At 47.9% G+C, this 16,745-nt stretch overlaps 1 protein-coding gene across 1 annotated transcript in view; it reads left to right on the forward strand.

The window, feature by feature from the left end:
• LOC125966807 (xylosyl- and glucuronyltransferase LARGE2s) overlaps window positions 1-1,782 on the forward strand; it is a 194,593-nt gene extending 192,811 nt beyond the window's left edge. Inside the window, exon 15 of the mRNA XM_049717268.2 lies at window positions 1,307-1,782. Within this exon, the coding sequence (XP_049573225.2) occupies window positions 1,307-1,568 (262 nt within the window). The 3' untranslated portion in view covers window positions 1,569-1,782. The remainder of the gene's footprint in view (window positions 1-1,306) is intronic.
• The last annotated feature ends 14,963 nt before the right edge of the window (window positions 1,783-16,745 follow it).

The raw sequence follows: 16,745 nt of genomic DNA on the forward strand, positions 1-16,745 counted from the left end.
TCGGATTTATTCCCACTGTGTGAAAGTGATTCATGAAAGATGGATTAACCATACTCACTTTTTGAGCTGCTTTCTCTATACCTGGGGAAAGTGTAATAAATCCACAATGTGCCATTGTTGTAGGTGCAATATATATAAATATTTATATCAAAGATCACAGAAACACAACATAAAGTAACGACAATGGCTCAGATAACAAAAATCAAATGACACACATGAACGGGTAACCCGTCGTCCATCTTCCAACCACAAGGAACTCTGTGAATGCCAAGTCAAGGTAACATAATGAAATACAATGAATATTATAAAGAACACTTTAGGTTAGGAACTGTTGGGTCTAAATACGATTAGACATTAAATCACTCACTGGAATGAAGAGGAGAAGACAACCAGAACAGGTTTACTCGCGAGGAGAATGATAGAGAAAGCAATCTCAGTTACAACCTCCATCAGTTCTGAGTCCTTACTCCACGTGCCCCTCTTTTTAATGTTATGGTTGCCCTGGTTACACAGGCGTTGCTACACTAAGGGAGGGGGGATTGTGTCTGTAGCAACGCTGATTAGCAAAAGAATGTAGTGTGGTGTGAATTAGCACTTCGTTGTTGGCTCGTGACCCCCTGCAGAGGCCGTCCCCAGCCGTCTTCCCTCACAGTTGGCTGACTCGTCCTCGACTGTGATCAAATACCTTGAAGAACGTTGATTGCCGCTTTGCTGTGGAACAAATGCAACTAGACCTTTGCTAACTTTATCTACTTGGTAAATTAACACATAATAATAATAAGTAACTTGTCCTAAACACTTCAACACACATTAAGCAAACGTGAGGTAACTGGTATGCAGTTCCTTAAACAAACATTGAGTAAATATGGGATAACTTTTATGCAACTACTTCTAACTGTATGTAACCCTTAACAAAGAAAAACAGGTCTGATAAACTACAATCTATGAACCAAACCTATATCTAAATGAAAAGGAATGAAGTTCCTGTGAATCATACAAAGAACATGTCACCTATGCAAATAAGCCCTGCTCATTGTTAGTGAAGGCCTCTTACGGGAACGAAAACACACAGACAACATAACGACAGGAAGGATACAAATGGCTGACAGGGATCAAAAGATATCCCTATCACTAAAAAGGAAGAACCTAGATAAAAGGAAAGATAAACTCGTAAAGGCGAGGCCTCCAGGTCTGGCAGGCCAAAGCTTCACTTAAAGTTATTCCAACAGGAACCTGTTAAGATAACCTGGTAAAGCAATTTTCAATTTTAAACACATTTTTTCACCATGAGTTATTGTATCTGCAGGTACCATGTGTGGCCTAAAGGCCACGCTCCTACCAACTACGCTAAATGGAGGACAGCTACCACACCATATAAAGTTGACTGGGAGGCAGATTTTGAACCTTATGTTGTAGTGAAACGACATTGTCCGGAATATGATCAGCGCTTTGTGGGCTTTGGCTGGAACAAGGTTTCCCATATAATAGAGCTAGACGCACAGGTACTGTACAACACAATTTTTAAAGTCTGTAATGCGCACTGTACTTCATATCGCTGCATACGATGAACGATGCATTTCAGCCTGTTGTTTGAACTTGTCGGGTTATTAAAGCAGAAGTCAACAGAAAAAAAATATTTGCAGTAATATGATCTGAGTGGGCGGCTCGTTGGTGCACTTGTTAGCACGTCCGCCTCACAGTTAGGAGGGTGCGGGTTCGATTCCATCTCCGGCCCTCCCTGTGCGGAGTTTGCATGTTCTCCCCGAGCCCGTGTGGGTTTTCTCCGGGCACTCCGGTTTCCTCCCACATCCCAAAAACAAGCTTGGTAGGCCGATTGATCACTCCAAATTGTCCCTAGGTGTGAGTGCGAGTGCAAATGGTTGATTGTCTCTGTGTGCCCTGCCGTTGGCTGGCAACCGGTTCAGCCCGATGACGGTTGGGATAGGCTCCAGCACGCCCGTGACCCCCGTGGGGACTAAGCAGTTCAGAAAATGGATGGATGGATGTTCTGAGTGCCCCCACGACTCAAAACACGGTATTCTGATGAATATTATCTTCGGATTAAGAATTATTCTACCGTATTTTTCGCATAATGAGGCACACTTAAAACCCTTTAATTTTCTCAAAAACTAATGCGCACTAAGGTGCACCTTTTGTGTGGTCCAAATTCCAAAATCTATAAATGTTGTTGTGTGGCTTCCTCTACACAGAAATGTGTTCTATATGGGGGTCCCCACGGGGGTCACAGCCGTGCTCGAGCCTATCAGTAGGCGGGGGACACCCTGAACTGGTTGCCAGCCAATCGCAGGACACACGGAGACCAACAACCATTCGCACTTGCACTCACACCTAGGGACAATTTGGAGTGCTCAATCGGCCTACCAAGCCTGTTTTGGGGATATGGGAGGAAACCGGAGTGCTCGGAGAAAACCCATGCAAGTTCGGGCAGAACATGCAAACTCCACACAGGGAGGGCCCGAGGCGGATTCGAACCCTCCTAACTGTGAGGACGACGTGCTAACCAGTGCTCCACTGAGCCACCCGTAATATGTAGGCGTAATATATAGACCCGATGAACCAATCAGATGACATTATGTTTTACGTAGATCGGGGCTGTAAACCAATCAGAGGACTGTACGTAATACATAGAGAGGTCCCTCTGCCGCCATTAATGAATAAATACGATCAATTTGGACATGCTTACAAGACACAACTCAAGCTTTATGGAAAGCCTGATTCATTGCCAAAAAGCAACGTGACAACGACGAGACAATGCTGAGCGGGAACTTATCATGTTTAATGGCAAACTTCCCCAACTGTTTAATTTGGATACAGAAGTAGAGGACTTTGATAGATTTGCGTATGAATATTGACTAATGTTAGTACAGTAAAGTACATGGTTAAATAGTAGAATAAAGTACAATTGAACTCGTTCAAACAAAGTCAGTGTCTTACTTCCGTGACGTTTTTTTTTTTTTTTTTTTTTGTTCACTGTAAGTCATGCTATGCATGCGCCCTATAATGCGATGCGCCTTGTGTGTGGATAAGTACAGAAACCCACCCACAATTGAGTCTGCGCCCTTTAACCCGAAGCGCCTTATGGTGCGGAAAATACGGTAACTGTTTTCAAACAGCCAAAGAGTTAAACATTTTATGCCGCACCGCTTCCTGCTGTTGAATGTAATAGACGTCAAAGTGGCCTTGGGTTTACATTTTGAACATCACAATTCATGTTTTATGGGCTTGATCACATGATGTTTCGCAATGCAAATTCCAGGCTGACTTCTGTTTTAACAGAACATATTAATACTGCAAACACTAAATATCGACAAACATACGCAATTAATTTATAGAAGTGAGAGATGGTTAATTCACTATTGTTTTTGAGACTTTTAAAATACGATCCATTCAAGGCCAGTTTGATTATCTTAGTCTATCTTTTAGCTTCAGGGACTGTCTGGGTGTGTCTGCATGTGTATATATACTATACTATAGATGCCACACACTGCTAATACTCTTCATCAGAGTTAGTCTGGTTATGTATGAATCACTCAGCAAATTTGCTTAAGCTTCTGCAGAACAAATGAAGAACAATAACTATAATTATATCCTTACAGGTGAAGTAAGAAGCCAGACAAAGCACCAGTGATTGGGAACAACTCACAATGAAAATTAGTACAGTCCAGAAGCTGTTATAGCATGAATGATAAGCTGGTGCTTAGTTACCTGTATATTTTGCATTACTGTCTAATTCACTGGATATGTGTAATCTACTAAACCCATTTTTAAGTGGAATTTAAATTACAAAGCACATTTATAAACTACAGTATTTGGTATTAATTTGTTTTAATGGCCTGTGACTGGCTAACGATCCGTTTGTCAGACGGACGGATGGACGGATGGATGATAAAGGTTTCACAAAAGCACAACACTGTGGTGATGTTCTAATAATGATTCCTAAAGGTCAGGGATAAAATATAATGGCTCTGGAACTCTAAAAAAATCAAGATGCTTCTGAGTGTTGTATTACACTTCTGGTTTTAGAGATCACCCCTGGTTCCATATAGCACCCTTGTACACAACTAGGGTTCTTGAGAGGTTCCTGACTGGTTCTTTCGAAAGGTAATAGCCTCTAAGCTTGGGTCATGAGGGCAGTTGCTTAAGCAAGAAGTCCAGACTTCCCTCTCCGTGGTCACTTCATCCAACTCTTTCAGGGACATCCTCAGGGTTTTACCAAGCCCACTGAGAGACATACATTAGTTCTCTTCAGCATGTTCTGCGTGTTCCCTGGGGACATTTGCCAATAGTTTTAATTGTTGCAAACAGTTTCTTTTGTTGCCAAGAAATATTGACCATGTTCTATTTGCAATCTTTAAAACTGTTGTGGAATGTCTGGCAATCATCTTTGAGATCGTTTGCAAACTTGAACGAACCCTGACTAAAATGTTATATTCACTCCATTCACAAAAGCTTGTACACCTTTGCCACTCAGTGGGATATGGTCTTAAGGATGAGTCCAGGGACCTTGTGGATGAAACTCATTTTGGCTGTTCACTGTGTATGGGTGGTTCTCGGAAAGTGCAGTCCAGAAGTGTGACATGACAGCCCAGTCTGCATCACTGTTGCTAGATGTTGCACCAATCTACCCATTGATATCCCACTCCCTTATTACTTTACAAACAAGACCCCAACATACTTGAACTGCTCCGTCTGGGGAAAGGTCTCGTTGCATACCTGAAGTGGGCACTTCACTTTTCACTATTTTCACAATCTGCTGTAAACTGGTCCTAAAAGTAATTGTACTAAGTTCATTTTGTTTTTCCTTATTCAATCACTTCACTGGTTTCTTTTATATCAAACAAATCGTTTTAGGTTATTCACCTGACATGTTTCGGCGGTTTCTTCCGCCTTCATCAGAGTGTCACAGATGTGATAGTGACGCGTCTTTATCAGCTGATGGATGAAGGCGCGGCTCACCTGTCAGATTTGACAGGTGAGCCACGCCCTCTGATTTTGCCGTATGTGAGAGGAATTACGGAACGCATCAAAAGAGCCATGAATAAACACAACATAACCACACCTATCAAACCACATAAAACACTCCGTCAAATACTGGTCCACCCAAAAGACAAAGTCAACCCGGAAAACAAATGCAATTCCATATACGAAATTCCATGCAAATCATGCAATAAATCATACATTGGAGAGACAGGGAGGAACTTCATCATAAGAAAAATAGAACACAAGAAGGAGTGTGAGAAGGAGACGGCAACAAGACAAACAAGAGCAATAAAACTACAAGCAGAACAGGAGCACTACAAGTCAGCCATAACCGATCACTGTAAAAGAGAAAACCACATCATGGACTGGGAAAAGGCCAGAGTCATCCCCACTGAAGAAAATAAACATCAGCGTTGGATCAGGGAGGCCATTGAGATCCGCAAGCGGGGCCTGAGAACCATCAACAGGGATGAGGGAGCCTGTATGCTCTCTACAACCTGGAACAGCATTCTGGAGAGGTGAATGGACAGCAGAGGGCGTGGCTCACCTGTCAAATCTGACAGGTGAGCCGCGCCTTCATCCATCAGCTGATAAAGACACGTCACTATCACATCTGTGACACTCTGATGAAGGCGGAAGAAACCGCCGAAACATGTCAGGTGAATAACCTAAAACAATTTGTTTGATATAAAAGAAACGAGTGAATGGTCCTAAAAGTGTCGATTCTCTGTACATCACGCATCATTTTTAAAAAGCATTCGTACCAAACCGTACCCCATCAATGTTTCATTTGTGCCTTTTTGCATATTCTGTCCAAAAAGGTTACTGTTAGGCTGAGGTCCCCAACTTTTTTTTTTTTTTGCACCACAGACTAGTTCCATGTAAAGACATATTTTGATGGCCCAGTAGAGATGCAAATAAAAACATTTGTGGATGGGGGAATTCAATGTACAGCTTTGCTAAACTGAACTGAGAAAGGCAATAAGTCGTTCTTGAAGTGATTCCACTCAGTACGTTGAGACAAAAAGAATGGATGGATGGACAGACGGATGGATGGATAAATTGTTGGTGGACGACAACACTATTCCAGCCCCCTCCCCCGCTCCGCACCCAAAGAAAAGAAAGAGACAAAACACAGTTTTGTTGTTCAGTCTCTCCATGCAGCGCTGTAGCTGGAGACACTTGCAATAATCCAAAGATCCAAGAATTTATATGATTTTGATCTGATCCTCCCTAGACCACAGGATAACACTGTGGTTGGTAATTTCTAGGAACAATAAGAATGGTACTCAAAAGCAATTCCGTAACATGGTCAAGTCAAAGAACAGCATTTGGGTAGTATGTAGAAGCTAGCCTTAAGACATTCAACACAGCATAATAGACAATCCATCGAAACCATTTCATAAGGTTTAGGCTCAGCGCCGCCTGTACTTCCTGCGGAAGCTCAGGCGTGCATGTGCTCCTCAGGCAGTCCTGTCTACATTCTACCGTGGCACTATTGAGAGCGTCATCACCAGTTGCATCGCTGTCTGGGGTGGTAACTGCACTGAACAGAACTTGAAGGCCCTGCAGCGCATAGTGAATACGGCTGGTAAGATTATTGGTGCTTCGCTCCCCTCCCTGAAGGACATTTACACCTCCCATCTCACCCGCAAGGCAACCTCGATTGCCAGAGATGTGAGTCACCCGGCTCACTCTTTGTTTGACCTTCTGCCCTCTGGGAAGAGGTACAGGAGCCTGCGCTCCCGCACCACCAGACTTGCCAACAGCTTCTTTCCCCAGGCTGTTAGGGCCCTGAACTCGCTACCCCCTTCTGCGTAGCGTGTGGCACTGTTGCGCTATTTTCGGGAATGTCTGCTGTACGCGCACTTGTTCCTTTTTTTTCTGCTCCTCTTATTTATTTATTTATTGTTGTGTTATTTATTCATTATTTATTCAGCACGCTTTTGTTATACTTGTTACTTGTTTGTCTGTTGTGAGCCATGTCTTGTCACCGTGGGATAGGGGGGAACGAAATTTCGGTTTCTTTGTGTGTCTTTGGCATGTGGAGAAATTGACAATAAAGCTGACTTTGACTTTGACTTTTGACTTTAACTATGCAACAAAAGGCAGGATGGTGAAATCTGACTGAGCCGTATATTGCATCTGCAGTAAATGTATTCAAGTTTTAAGAACTGAACATATTTCATTGGGACCTTTCAATAAGCTATAAATATGATACTAAACAAAATTGCCTAGATAAGTCACATTCTCTTTATCCCCTCAGCAGAAAATTTTGAGACAGTCTATATGAAAGTCTGCACACCCCTGATCAAATTCCAGGTTTTTGTGATGGGAAAAATGAGACCGGGAAAAATAATTTAAAACCTTTTTCCACCATTATTTCCATTAACTTGTACAACTTGGTCCCCAGATACTATAGGACTGCACTTGTGCGTGGCAAACAGATTCTCTTGCTTGATTTTACATCCGCCCTCAAAAGTTTTATCTTTTTTTAAAATGTCTGCTGTAAATAAAGAATTAATAGGGATTAGTAGCGTCAAGTTAGTTTTAGTACCGTATTTTCAGCACTATAGGGCTCACTTAAAAGCTTATAATTTACTCAAAAGACCACAGTGCGCCTTATAATGCAGAGCCCCTTATATATGGAGCAGTTGATGAATTTGTTGATCCATATTGGTTGTACACAGCGCTCTGCCAAAATGTTACAGTACGTTTCAGTACGACTAGTAAATTACAAGGTCGCATCGCTTTCAGCATTACGGCAATTGTAGTCAGGGGCATCACCGAAGTAAGCTACTACTGGTTGATCACTTGACATTTTAAAAAAAAAAAACATTTTGTCTATAGGCCAGAATCCATCTCATCGATCGAATGACATACAGGTAAGCCTGTCGGCAGGCAATCACACTGAACCGCACATGCGCAATAGACAGTGACCACACTCCCTCACTGCAGCATTTGGCTGCGCGTACACAAACCCGGCGCCAAAGCTAACAAGCTAATCAACGCACGCACTCGCGTTTTTCTTTTAAACTGAAGAAAGTTTATGACCATCAAAAATGGGTGGGCCAAGTAAGAAACTAACTTTCATACGTCACTTTCATATGGAATGGAAGTTGGACTTTTTTTTTTTACCTCATTGACTGGGTTGACATTAGCACAGCTCTATCTAGTGGATGGATAACGCAACCCTAGTCAACCCCAGTTTGATGTAGTAGCTTCTATTCTATGCGCCTTTTTAATGCCCTATATATGAAAAAATTCTAAAATGAAAAATTCAATGAAGATGCGCCTTTTAATCCAGTTTAGTTAGTAGAAAATACTGTATGTGTGTATTTTATAAATGTGGTAAGAGATAAGAAGGTTGAGTTTTTTATGTCCATCTCTGTCAACCTTTGTTTTTTTCTAGTTTTATGACCTATAACCTTTTTCTCTGCCCACATTAATGTAATTAATACAAGAGCTGAAAAGACAAAAATCCAGGTCTTGAGCAAAGCAGATGCAGCAGGGGCCTTAACCAGGAACATTATGAGAGGATTATGCATGAACATGAATTTTGAAGAGTCCTGGTCCCACACTACTACCATCAATTGACCATCCATCGACTTGTTGCTTATTATGTTAAAAGCAATACTGTAGTGCCTTTGCTGTATTGTGAAACTGGATATTGATTGTAAGAAATAAGGCCTGAGCTCAGGCACTATTTATTATTGTTATTGAATCAAATTACTTATTTTTCTATGTCAGTGCTTTAAATAAACTTGCCCTTTGTAATAATGTAGTCTTGTTTATACCGTATACACCACAGTGCAACACTAGAATTAACAAGTCAGTCTTGTAAGCTTTGTATTTCCGTAGCAATTATAAAACCTACCATAGCAAAGTTCTGTTTCCAAATGCATTAATAATAATGATAATTTTTAATCAGGTGCATTGATTGCAATTGAGAATATGTTTCAAGATCAACTGAAGTCAAAGAAAGTCAATTTGGAACCTTTGTGTCTCAGCCTGTTACACAAGCTCTGGTCATTTTTATCCTGTTTGTAATTTACCACCTGATTTTTATCGATTGGATGTTGTTTAGACCTGTTGTTGATTATTTTCTGCATTTTCATTGGAAGAGAATATGGGGAACGTCAACAATGTGGAACCGAGTGCATCCCAGAGATGTGGCACATGAGAGTTAGCTCTCAATAAGGAAAGTGAAGTGGGAGAGATGGCTAACTGTTGTTAGCTACGGAGCAAGAACGTTTGAATGTAACCAAACCTAGACTAGTGAGCCATGGTAGCTGAAAGTCCGCCTCCACAAAACCTTCCAAGTGTGGATAGGTGGTACACAGAATGGATGAATATTTATAACTTTCCATCAAACTGTAGAGGGCATAACCAATACTCTGTCAATCATTTGTATGTGCGGACAGTCATGTAGGCTAATGTGCAAAGGGTCTGCTGGCCTTTTTAGCAACAAAATTCCAAAAGAAGGAATTGGACAATTCAATGCCAAAGGTGTCATTTTCAATGTATCAAAAGGTAAGTTGTTTGCATCTTTTTTATTTTTAATTTATCGTACATTCCAAATAATAAGTCAAAACAATGCAATACTGAAGTGCAAAACGTAAACAATTGAACAAAACAAAAACAAGTAAACCATACATCCATTCTCTAAAGGGTCACAGGCATGCTTGAGCCCATCCCAAATGTCTTTGGGTGGACAAGAGGCACGGTAAAACGCAAAAGCACAAAACCACCTGTAAGGGAACGGACAGTACAGCCAAGTGCGTAGCGACGGACTTTATTGGAGAAGGGGATGATGGGAACAGCGGGCGCTGGAGCGGCGATCGGGCTGGAGAGGACAAACGATTCTGCGGGGGTTCCAAGTAGTCAAGCGGGTCCGTAGCTTCGGGACTGATGAGCAAGGCAGCATCAAGGGACAGACTGACACTCAGGTCTGCGCTGGCGGCGCTGATATAGTGCTGTCCATGAGCCCGTGGCAGGTGACGGCGATTCCATTGACAGGGGGGCGTGGTCCTGTCGCCGGTGGCACCAGCACGTGACAGAACCCCCCCCACAAGGGACGGCTCCCGACGTCCCCAGGAACCAAAAACAAAACAAAAAAAACAAAAAAGGAAGGCAATTCCCCGGGCGACCAGGTGGGGGGGTCAGCACACCGCCGAAACGTCCGACACCTCGCCAGACGCAGGATCGACGGACGCGGGAGCAGAGGACCCCGGTACCGGCGGGCAAGACCTCCCCTCGTCCCTCCTCGGGCGCCCGCGCCGAGGACCCGGTTGGTCCGGATGGCAGCGATGGAACTCCGTGATGAGCGAACGGTCGAGTATCCAGCGGCTCGGAACCCAGGAGCGGTGCGCGTCGTCATAACCCTCCCAGTCCACGAGGTATTGGAGACCACGACCGCGCCGCCGCGATCGGAGCAGGGAGCGGACAGCGTAAGCCGGGCCCCCCTCAACGAGCTGGGGCGGCGGCGGCGGAACGGGCGCCGGCGCCAACGCGCTCTCATGGATGGGCCGCACACGGGACACGTGGAACGTGGGGTGAACCTTCATGGACTCTGGAAGGAGAAGACGGACTGCGGCCGGGCCAATCACCTTCTGAATAGGGAACGGTCCAACAAAGCGGGGCGCCAGTTTGCGGGATCCTGCTCGCAGCGGCAAATCCCGCGTCGAGAGCCACACACGCTGCCCCACTCTGTACTCCGGAGCCGGTGTCCGGTGCTTGTTCGCCTGGCGGGCGTAGCCTGAAACAGAGCGGAGAAGAGTGACCCGGGCCCTCGCCCAGGCGCGATGACAACGGCGGACACAAGCCTGGGCCGACGGGCACGCCGCACCACGCTCCTGGTGGGCGAACAAGGGTGGCTGGTACCCGAAGACGCAGTGGAAAGGCGAAAGTCCAGTAGCCGAGCTGGGGAGGGAATTGTGAGCGTACTCTACCCAGGGAAGCTGTTGGACCCACCCGCGCTGGTCCCCGGCGGCCATGCATCGGAGAGACCTGCCCAGTTCCTGGTTCAGGCGCTCCGCTTGACCGTTGGACTGAGGGTGAAACCCCGAGGAGAGGCTGGCCGTGGCGCCGAGGAGTCGGCAGAACTCCGTCCAGAAGGTGGAAGCGAATTGAGGTCCTCGGTCTGACACGATGTCCTGTGGGAGACCGTGGTGGCGAAACACCTCCCGCACCATGATGGACGCCGTCTGCTTCGCAGATGGGAGCTTAGGCAGAGGGATGAAATGCGTCATTTTGCTAAAACGGTCCACCACCGTGAGGACCACCGTGTTTCCCTCAGAGGGGGGGAGGCCCGTGACAAAGTCGATCGACAGGTGAGACCAGGGACGCTGGGGGACCGGCAAGAGTTGAAGCAGCCCGGCCGGAGGACGAGTAGACGTCTTGTAGCGGTTACAAATTGAGCAGGCTCTGACGTAATCGCTGGTGTCCACTTGCCAGGTGGGCCACCAGAAACGCTGTGCCACCACGTACCTCGTGCGTGCCGCGCCGGGATGACAGGCCAGGCGTGAGTCGTGCGCCCATTGCAGCACGGACGACCGCAGACCTTCAGGGACGAACAGGCGACCCTCCGGGCAGTTGCTGGGGCCGGGTTGATCGCGTGATGCGGCTTCCACTTGGCGTTCGATCTCCCATGTAAGAGCCGCCACCCGAACTGAGCTCGGGAGGATAGTGGGAGGCGGACCCTGTCCCTCCTCCCCCCCAGGAAACAAACGCGACAGGGCGTCCGCCTTCGCGTTACGGGAACCCGGTCTATAGGAAAGAGAGAACTCAAACCGGTCAAAGAACAGAGCCCACCGTGCTTGTCTTGCGTTCAGCCTCTTGGCCGATCGCAGATACTCCAAGTTGCGGTGGTCGGTCCAGACGATGAACGGAGTGGTGGCGCCCTCCAGCCAATGCCGCCACTCCTCCAAGGCCAACTTGACGGCGAGGAGCTCCCGATTCCCGATGTCATAGTTTCGTTCCGAGGCCGACAGACGGCGAGAAAAGAAGGCGCACGGGTGGAGGCGATCGTCTTGGTGGCTACGTTGAGACAGCACCGCCCCGACACCCACGTTCGAGGCGTCCACCTCTACCACGAACTGTCTGTCGGGATCGGGAACCCTGAGGATGGGAGCGGATGTGAACCTCCTCTTAAGCTCCTGAAATGCCCGTTCTGCCCGTTCCGTCCATTTGTACGGGGAGGCGGGGCTGGTAAGGGAGGTGAGGGGCGCGGCCACTGTGCTGTATCCACGGATAAAACGGCGATAAAAGTTCGCGAACCCTAAGAACTGTTGCAGTCGCTTGCGTGTTTCGGGAACAGGCCATGACGTGACCGCTTGCACCTTCCCAGGGTCCATCTCGATGGATCCCTCACGCACCACATAGCCGAGGAATTTGACAGAGGAGGCGTGGAACTCGCACTTCTCCGCCTTCACGTAGAGCGAATTCTCAAGGAGACGGCGCAGCACCGCCCGTACATGCTTGATGTGCTCAGGGAGCGAGCGTGAGAAAATGAGGATGTCGTCTAAATAAACGAACACAAATTTGTCCAGCATGTCTCGTAGCACGTCATTAATCAGTGACTGGAAAACCGCTGGGGCGTTGGTGAGCCCAAACGGAACCACCAAGTACTCGTAGTGTCCGCTCGGGGTGTTGAAAGCCGTCTTCCACTCGTCTCCCTCCCGGATGCGGATTAGGTGGTAGGCGTTGCGAAGATCCAGCTTGGTGAAAATGGTGGCTCCCTGAAGGCTCTCGAAGGCGGAAGACAGAAGAGGCAGAGGGTATCGGTTCTTCACAGTGATCTCGTTTAGTCCCCGGTAGTCGATACACGGGCGTAGCGTGCCCTCCTTCTTCTTCACGAAGAAGAACCCCGCTCCCGCAGGTGAAGAGGACGGTCGTATGATACCGGCTGCCAGGGACTCCCGGATGTATTCCTCCATAGCCCGGCGCTCAGGAGCGGACAGGGAGTAGACGCGTCCTTTGGGAGGGAAGGTGCCGGGTAACAGCTCGATAGCGCAGTCGTAGGACCGGTGTGGAGGAAGAGAAGTGGCCCTGGCTTTACTAAAAATCTCCTTGAGCTCGTGATAAAACGCTGGGACATTGGGGATGTCGGGACTGTACCTCGGCGGGGCTCTGCTGAGTGGGCTGGTGGCCGCCCTCAGGCACGCCTGATGGCAGCGTTCGCTCCACTGCCGAACAACCCCCACCTCCCAGTCCAGCACCGGGTTGTGCTGCCGCAACCAAGGGTGCCCCAGTATGAGCTGCTGTCCTGGGAGGGAGAGAAGAAAAAACTGGATGGTCTCGTGGTGATTGCCCGAGAGCAGTAACTTAATTGGTTCCGTCACGAAAGCCACCTCGCCGATCAGACGGCCATCAATGGCACGTGCGGGAATAGACGGGCTCAGAGGGAGGAAGCCGACACCCCACTTGCGTGCCAGGCTAATGTCCATGATGTTCCCCTCCGCGCCGGAATCCACCAAGGCCGCCACGTTCTGGTCGCCCGCCGCGAGCTGGACGCGTGCCTGTAGCGTGAGCGTGCTGGGGCTGGGAGAGCCGGTGCTGGTCGAGCTCACGCGGATCCCCCGACGCCGCGTGAGCTCCGGCCTCTTTAACGGGCACCCCGCTACCCGATGGCCCCCCTCCCCACAGTAAAAACACAAGCCCAGTGAGGGGCGTCGACGGTGCTCCTCCGAGGGAACCCGAGCCCCTCCCAGATCCATGGGCTCGGCGGGTGGTGTGGTTGGCGGGTCCCCAGCAGACGGAGGAATGTGACCACACGGGTTTCGCGGGGACCTCCTCTCCCGATCGCGCCGCCGCGTCTGGATCCGCCGGTCTACTCGGGCCGCCAAGTCCATCGCGCCCCTCAGGGTTCGCGGGCGATCGTACGCAACCAGTCCATCTTTCATGTACTCAGCGAGTCCGTTTAGGAAGGTGCTAACGAGCGCCGGCGTGTTCCATCCGCTGCTGCCGGCCAACGTCTGGAACTTAAGGGCGTACTCTGCGACCGATCGGCTACCTTGACGCAGCGTCGCCAGTTCCTCGGCGGCGTCCTCGGCGGCGGATCCCAGGTCGAACAGGCGGAGCAATTCCTCCGCGAAGGCGTCGAAGGAATCGCAAGCCGGGGCCATCCTTTCATATTCGGCCAGGCCCCACAGCCGCGCCTCGCCCGTGAGGTGGGTTAGGACGAACCCGACCTTGGCTAATTCCGACGAAAACGTGATTGGCTGGAGGCTGAACATTATGCGGCAGTTCGTCACGAATGCCCTCACGTGCTTGGGATCGCCGTTAAACTTCTCGATGTTGCCAAGGCGGGGCTCCGGGACGTCCACGAGCGTCCTGGCCTCGGCAGACGAGCGGTGCGGGGGTACCGTGACAGCCGGGGACGCAGCCACCGACAGTCTCTGGAGGGCTTGGGCCATCTCCTGCTGCTGTAGCTGTTGCTGCTGACCAACCTTGATCAGGTGCCGGATGTCGGCAGACAGGCTGCTGACGGCGGTCTCGGCTCGCTCCAGTCGACTCAATGCCGTCTCGTCGTTCGCTGGCTGCATAGCGTTGGTCAGTCTGTACTGTAAGGGAACGGACAGTACAGCCAAGTGCGTAGCGACGGACTTTATTGGAGAAGGGGATGATGGGAACAGCGGGCGCTGGAGCGGCGATCGGGCTGGAGAGGACAAACGATTCTGCGGGGGTTCCAAGTAGTCAAGCGGGTCCGTAGCTTCGGGACTGATGAGCAAGGCAGCATCAAGGGACAGACTGACACTCAGGTCTGCGCTGGCGGCGCTGATATAGTGCTGTCCATGAGCCCGTGGCAGGTGACGGCGATTCCATTGACAGGGGGGCGTGGTCCTGTCGCCGGTGGCACCAGCACGTGACACCACCCAAAAAAAAAAAAACATTTAAAAACACAAGTTTTAAGGAAAATTATGCTTATGGAGCTGTTTCTCTGATATTTACAAAATTACTGTTTGACATTGAGGACAATGAACAGTTTTATGTCATGAAATGATGACCTTCCAGCCATTACTGTACTTACGGGACACTTACGATACTGATGAACCTTTTGCGATTGCTTATTGCCTTACGTCTGAAGCAACTAAGTACTGAAAGCACCGTATTTTCCGAACTATCAGTCACAGTTTTCTGTCAGTTTGGCCAGGGGTGCGACTTATACACAGGAGCGGCTTATGTGGGAAATTATTAACACATTATATCAATTCACATGTTACTTTCACACTAAACCAGTATCACCCTCACTGTCCCCCCATTTCGTCTGTCAACTCTGGGGGCCAGAGCCTTCAGTTGCTCTGCCCCTCGCCTCTGGAATTCCCTCCCCCCATCAGAAACATTGATTCCATCCAACTGTTCATATCCCACCTCAAAACCCACCTGTTTAGGCAGGCATTTGCCTAATTTTACTACTCTGCTGCAGATGTTCTTTGCTTTTAGACTTTCTTTTCTTTTCATTGTGCCTGCTATTTTATGTGTTTGGCGACCTTGAGTGCCTTGAAAGGCGCCTCACAAATAAAATGTATTATTATTATTATTAAACCGCATGAGGGCGCTCTAGGCCTGTGAAATAATTAGAACTGCAACTGACGCTCCATCTTCTACTTCCGGGGTTAGCATAGTTGTTTATAAGTGACACAGAGGATGAAGATTTCGTTGGATTTCCTGATTTGGAGTGACACGGATGGTTCAATAAACTTGTAAGCATGTTATTTATCCATCCATCCATCCATCCATTTTCTGAACCGCTTAGTCCCCACGGGGGTCGCGGGCGTGCTGGAGCCTATCCCAGCCGTCATCGGGCAGTAGGTGGGGGACACCCTGAACCGGTTGCCAGCCAATCGCAGGGCACACAGAGACAAACAACCATTCGCACTCGCACTCACACCTAGGGACAATTTGGAGTGATCAATCGGCCTACCAAGCATGTTTTTGGGATGTGGGAGGAAACCGGAGTGCCCGGAGAAAACCCACGCGGGCTCGGGGAGAACATGCAAACTCCGCACAGGGAGGGCCGGAGGTGGAATCGAACCCGCACCCTCCTAACTGTGAGGCGGACGTGCTACCCAGTGCCCCACCGAGCCGCCTCATGTTATTTATGCTATAGTTATTTAAATAACTCTTAATATATTACGTCAGGCACGTTCTCAGTTCCTTGTTTATATGTTTACGTAACTTTAGCATACCGTACCGTTCAGTCCATTCTATTTTTATTTTAAATTGCCTTTCACTCAAAGTGAGTCTCAAAATCTAGGGAGAATATCAAATCCTACTATATGTACCATAATAAGGGTTTAATCTAGTATAGTTTTGATTAACTGTCAATTATGGTCAGCAATAGCAGGACCATAATACACTTAAACGCCAATGCACAAAAAGACCAATGGCGCCTTTAGTACCGTAATTTCCGGACTATAAGTCGCGGTTTTTTTCATAGTTTGGGTGGGGGGGCGACTTATACTCAGGAGCGACTTATATATGTTTTTTTTCACAAATTTTTACTTGATCATTAAGACATCACTTACAAGTATAGTTGACCACTTCCCATGTTATTTTTAGTATAGTTGATCACTTCACATGCTTTTATTTCTTTATCTTGAACATATTCAAAACATAAAAAATAGAGAAAACATCAAATAAAGCAATTAACACTTTAAAGCACCATATCCAAGTCCACTGTCTGCTGTATGTACACTTGCTCCATTTTTGCTCCTCTTATCCATCCATCCATTTTCTGAACC

This window comes from Syngnathus scovelli, chromosome 4, assembly GCF_024217435.2.
Source record: "Syngnathus scovelli strain Florida chromosome 4, RoL_Ssco_1.2, whole genome shotgun sequence".
NCBI classification, from domain to species: Eukaryota; Metazoa; Chordata; class Actinopteri; order Syngnathiformes; family Syngnathidae; genus Syngnathus; species Syngnathus scovelli.